The following is a 6,000-nucleotide window of genomic DNA, read 5'->3' as shown; positions in this document are numbered from 1 at the left end:
ATTTTGCATCTGTATTTACTGTGGAAAAGGACATGGAAGTTATAGATTGTAGGGAAACAGATGGTGACATCTTGGAAAATTCCATATTACCAAGAAGGAAGTGCTGGATGTCTTGAAACACCCAAAAGTGAATAAATTCCCAGGACCTGATCAGGTGTTGCCTAGAACTCTATGGGAAGCCAGGGAAGTGATTGCTGGGCCTCTTACTGAGATATCTGTACCTGGAGGTTGGCTAATATGGTGCCACTGTTTAAGAAAGGTGGTAAAGACAAGCCAGGGAACTATGGACCAGTTAGCCTGACACCGGTAGTGGGCAAGTTGTTGGAAGGAATCCTGAGGGACAGGATGTACATGTATTTGGAAAGGCAAGGACTGATTAGGGATCATCAACATGGGTTTGTGTGTGGGAAATCATGTCTCATAAACTTGACTGACATATTTGAAGAAGCAACAAAAAGGATTGATGAGGGCAGAGTGGTAGATGTCATCTATATGGACTTCAATAAGGCATTCGACAAGGTTCTCCATGGGACACTGGTTAGCAAGGTTAGATCTCACAGGATACAGGGAGAACTAGCCATTTGTATACAAATCTGGCTCAAAGGTAGAAGTCAAAGGGTGGTGGTGGAGAGTTGTTTTTCAGACTGGAGGCCTGTGACCAGTGGAGTGCCACAAGGATTGTAGCTGGGTCCACTACTTTTCATCATTTATCTCAATGATTTGGATATGAGCCTAAGAGGTATAGTTTATAATTTTGCAGATGGCGCCAAGATTGGAAGTGTAGTGGAGAGCGAAGAAGCTTATCTCAGATTACAACAGGATCTTGATCTGTTGGGCCAATGGGCCGAGAAGTGGCAGATGGAGTTTAATTTAGATAAATGTGAGGACCTGCATTTTGGGAAAGCAAATCAGAGCAGGACTTATACACTTAATAGTAAGGCCCATAGAGTGTTGCTGAACAAAGAGACCTTGGAGTACGGTTCATGGTTCCTTGAAAGTGGAGTCGCAGGTAGATAGGATAGTGAAGAAGGCGTTTGGTATGCTTTCCATTATTGGTCAGAGTATTGAGTACAGGAGTTGGGAGGTCATGTTGAGGCTGTACAGGACATTGGTTCAGCCACAGTTGGAATATTGCGTGCAATTCTGGTCTCCTTCCTATCAGAAAGATGTTGTGAATCTTGAAAGGGTTCAGAAAAAATTTACGAGGATGTTGCCAGGGTTGGAGGATTTGAGCTCTCGGGAGAGGTTGAATAGGTTAGGGCTGTTTTCCCTGGAGCATCGGAGGCTGAGGGTGACCTTATAGAGGTTTACACAATCATGAAGGGCATGGATGGGATAAATAGACAAGGTCTTTTCCCTGGGGTGGGGGAGTCCAGAACTAGATGGCATACGTTTAAGGTGAGAGGGAAAAGATTTAAAAGAGACCTAAGGGGCAACATTTTACACAGAGAGTGGTGCGTGTATGGAATGCGCTGCCAGAGGAAGTGGTGGAGGCTAGTACAATTGCAACATTTAAAAGGCACCTGGATGGTTATATGAATAGTAAGGGTTTGGAGGGATATAGGCCAGGTTCTGGCAGGTAGGACTAGATTGGGTTTGGATATCTGGTTGGCATGGACGAGTTGGACCGCGCTGTACTTCTCTGTACAGCGACCTTGAAATATGCCATTTCCTTTTGCTGTCTGGAGCCTCCTACGTTCTATGAGACTCCCAGAAAAGGTGATTTGATGCTGCATTTCCTCTTTAGATCAGACTCAGGTTTCTTTGTTTACATAATTTATTAATGTATGCACGGGAGCTGTACACGTTGAATAAAAGTTGAATAAATCAATTCTTTTGAATAACAACAAATGTATTTTATTATTTTAACAGATAACAAGGCTCCATTCAATCAAACTATTACACACTAATTCACTTGTCTCTCTGCCCAACAGCATTTACATTATCTTTGTCTTCATTCCAGATTAGGATACATGACTATATTATCCAATGAGATTTAAAAGAGGGCATGGACAGAGTGAACAGCCAAGATCCTTTTCCTATCTGGGGGTGTCCAGATCTAGAGGGCATAGGTTGAAGGTGAGAGGGAAAAGATTTCAAAATGACCTGAGGAGTAACTTTTTCACATAGAGGGTGGGTGTGTGTATGAAATGAGCTGCCAGAGGAAGTGGTGGAGGCTGGTCCAATGACAGCATTTAACAGCATGAGGTCATCATGGAGAGAGATGAGGCAGGACCAGAGTAGGCCATTCAGTCCCTCGAGGCTCCTTCAGCATTCACCTGGATCAGAGCAGATTTTCCATCTGAATACCATGTTTTCTTGCAATACCCCCCCATATGTCCCTCCATATCTTTATTACCCAGAACATTATCGATCTCTGTTTTGAATATACTCAAGGCTGGAGCCTCCAGAGCTCTCTGGTGCAGAGAATTCCAACAAACCATCACCCTCTGAGTGAAGAAATTCCTGCTCATCTCAGTCCCAAATGGTCAACCCATTCTTCTCAAACTGTGTCTCCTGCTTCGAAACCCCTCCACCCAGGGCCACCTCATTGATGGGGAACTTAGAGTGCTCAAAATCATTCGTGTAAAGGCCATGATGCTCACCTAATGTTTTCGTGTAAACATTGTGACTGAAACAGAACAAATCACCAGGAGAGTGAAGAGTACCCAGCGTATCACATCCCAGGCAACGTAACTGTGTAAATTAGAAGAAATACAAAATCATTTGAAGGAAACAAGACAGCTTGATGTTTTAAACATTTATCCCATGTTTACACTGCAGTATATTGTAGCAAAGTAATGCAGCACAGCTCAGGGAGTTATGTAGGAAAATTAAATAACAGTTTAATTTATGAATGACTGAAACAATATATAAAAGCCAAATGTAACAAGTTTCAGTCCTGTCATGCTCAGCATTTTGTTGTCAATGAGGATTATTAGATGTGGATGGATAGTTACAGGAGCACTGCAGTCTGGTGCGATATTCCAGTGGATGAGATGTCTCTTCAGTGAGTGAGGAACTCAGGATATCATCATCCCACACTGTTCCTGCACCTGCTAACAGGCAAGGCTTAACCAGCTGGAACCAGACAGCCTCCCACCCTCTCAGTTTGGGAATAATGTTTAACATGAGAGAGAACGGAGGAGGAGAAGATGACAGAGAATGTCGTGTCCCTGGCAGTGATACTCCAGATGCCCTGGCTCAACAACATGTCACTTCTTTGACATATACAACACCGTGAGCTTAGATGAATAATGAAGCATTTAAATTGGGATGTGGCAGACAGAGAATTGGCATTTCTTGTTATGAATGTCCAATAACGTAAATAACAACATTGTAAATGTTACGACCTGGAAATTGAACTCCTTTGCTAATTAAACCTAAAATTAAAACACTCAGAAAATCTCGCCTTCAGCTCACCAATAAGGAAGTGCACATAATGACATTGCATGAAATCAGTGACCATTGACATTCTGATAAGTTATCACCTCAAATTGAAACTTATTGCAAGCCTATGCTAAGTCACTTATTCTCACTGGAATCAATGCTAATGGAAACATTGACAATGAAATTTTTCTACCTTTTCCTGGCAGACTTGGGTCCTGCCGATGTTCCTGTTGCTGTTGGTGATATTGTTGGTGATATTGTTGGTGAAGTTGTTGGTGATATTGTTGTGGATGTTGTTGATGATTTTGTTGAGGATTTGTCACAAGTATATTCCCTTCCTATTGAGACATAAGGTAATATTCAGCTTCATCTGAGTCTCAGTTACAGACAACCAAGAGAGCACTCTTCACCAATGGAACCTCAGGACTTGTTGTGAATAATGGATTTTGTTGAATTCGTTTGTCTCTAACTCCCCCTGTCTGGAGAGATGTGGTAGTGACCGAGTTTGCATGTAATTTGGTATTTTGTTCCTCACCCGGACTTTGACGCTACTGTATTTTTATTAAAGCATTTGAAAGCCTGAGGTTGGGTGGGACTATATTACTAAGATCACCTTTCTCATCCTTGTCAAACATAAACGAAAGTTCCAGCCACTGCGCTGGTCACTGCTCCCGCTGGACAATGTATTCCTGGGGATCCAGCAGCCCCTGCTCTGTCCTGTAATATTCTGTGATTGCTGGGTGAGCTTCCACTGTAACTTTTGCCTCCACTATTGTATTTAGACTCAATGATGTAATCTTTACGTTAGCTCCTGTTACATGAGAACAAGGCGTGGATTTTGTAGTACTGACAAATCAACAGATATTTATATCAGCGTCTGGCGAAACATATCTCACAGCCACAGACACTTCAGGATCTGGGCTGAAACTGAGGTTTTCAATTACAAACAGTAACACCCGTCCATCAGTATGTCATGCCTGATGTGACCCTGACTAAGATGGAGTCTGACACCATTATCCCCTCAGGTCACATGCTACGATACAGTGATGACTTTATCTATTAAAGGTATAACACACACAAGCTGTGAGATGTAACACAAAGCTGGAGTGAAGCACGCATGCATTTTCTGAAGCTTTATTACAATCTTGTCCATTCTCATAAATAAGTTATCACCTTGTTCAAAATTGTTCAATATCATAGAGACATAATGTGATGAGGTACAGTTATTTGTCAGTATGAAAGAAACTTAACCAATGAGCAGTTTGATTAAACATTGAATGAATGTGTCAGCCTCAGTGTTTGTATAAAACTTACCGATGCTGCTGATTTATATCATGGAACTACAGCCCCTCTCTGCTACACTGGGAACTCAGACACAAACCATTTCACTGGGTTTTGTTCCCTGAGTATTTGAGGCTGTGCAGTAATATTGATGATGTTGCCGTATGAAGGATTGACAATGTCGAACCAGTTTATTGGTGTCAGAGATCTTTGAATCTTGAGATGGGGTCTTCTCAGACCATGTGTAATGAATGGGGAGGGATCCCTGGACAAACTCACAGGAGACTGTCACTGAACCCCCAGAAATGAGACATTTGATTGGGATTAAAATTGAAGTCCAGAAACAGAGATGGCTTCATTGGGAAATAAACATTTGTTACAAAACTGACTATAATTGAAAAACCAACAACCCACAACACTTTGCCCTTCACTATCCCATTCAGTGTCATAGACACATATGGCACAGAAATAGACCCTTCAGTTTAATATGTCTGTGCTGAAAAAGTTTCTCAAATAAACCAGTCCCACTTGCTTGCATTTGGCACATTTCCCTCCAAATCTTTCTTATTTATGTACTGATCCAAATGTCTTTTTGATGTTGCAACTGCCCCTTCATCTCCCATGTCTTCTGGCATTTCATTCCACATATAAAACACCCTCTGCTTGAAAATATTGTCCCTCAGATTCCTTTCAGATCTGTCTCCTCTCACCGAGAAAACATGACCCCTCACTTTGAACTCTCCCAGCCTAGTGAAAGAAACCTTTGCTAAACACCTTATCTAGACCCCTCATGATTTTATAAACCTCGATAAAGTCACCTCCCAACCTCCTCTGCTCCAGGGGAAAAAGTCCCAGCCTATCCTATCACTCAAACCCTCCAGTCACAGCAACATCTTAGTAGAACTTTTCTGAAACCTCTTCAATTTAATAATAACCTTCCTGAAGCAGGGTGACTCGAACTGTACACACGAAACCAAAAGTGGTCTCAGCATCATTCTGTACAAGCTCAACATGATGTTCCAACTCCTACACTCATTGGTCTGAGCAATGATAGTAAGCACGCTAAATACCTTCTTAACCACCCTCTTTACCTGTGATGCAAATGTCAAAGATCCCCAGGGTCACTCTGTTTGACAGCACTACCCCAGGCTGTACTTTTAATTGTGTAACTCCTGTCCTGTTTTGTTTTACCAAAAGGCTATACCCGACATTGAACAAAATAAACTCCATCTGCCAATCCTCAGCGCATTGACCCAATTGATCAAGATCCCTTTGTAATCATAGATAACTTTTGTCACTGTCAACGATACCACCAATTTTGGTGTCATT

The 6,000-nt window shown here is 42.0% G+C and overlaps 1 protein-coding gene across 2 annotated transcripts in view; it reads right to left on the bottom strand.

The window, feature by feature from the left end:
* Positions 1 to 1,876: 1,876 nt before the first annotated feature.
* The window catches only part of LOC122563081 (uncharacterized), a 133,018-nt gene continuing 128,894 nt past the window's right edge, over positions 1,877 to 6,000 (bottom strand). For both annotated transcript variants that reach the window (XM_087973497.1, XM_087973496.1), the window contains exons 4-5: positions 3,584 to 3,728; positions 1,877 to 2,697 (exon numbers count right to left, since the gene is read on the bottom strand). In XM_087973497.1, coding sequence (XP_087829623.1) covers positions 2,607 to 2,697; positions 3,584 to 3,728 — 236 coding nt within the window. In that variant the 3' untranslated portion in view covers positions 1,877 to 2,606. The remainder of the gene's footprint in view (positions 2,698 to 3,583; positions 3,729 to 6,000) is intronic.

Source organism: Chiloscyllium plagiosum, unplaced genomic scaffold (assembly GCF_037043375.1).
Source record: "Chiloscyllium plagiosum isolate Xiang-an unplaced genomic scaffold, Cpla_swu_hap1 HiC_scaffold_26, whole genome shotgun sequence".
In the NCBI taxonomy this organism is placed as follows: domain Eukaryota; kingdom Metazoa; phylum Chordata; class Chondrichthyes; order Orectolobiformes; family Hemiscylliidae; genus Chiloscyllium; species Chiloscyllium plagiosum.
Note: the sequence above shows the minus strand (reverse complement) of the source record. Positions and strands in the feature narration are given on the sequence as shown.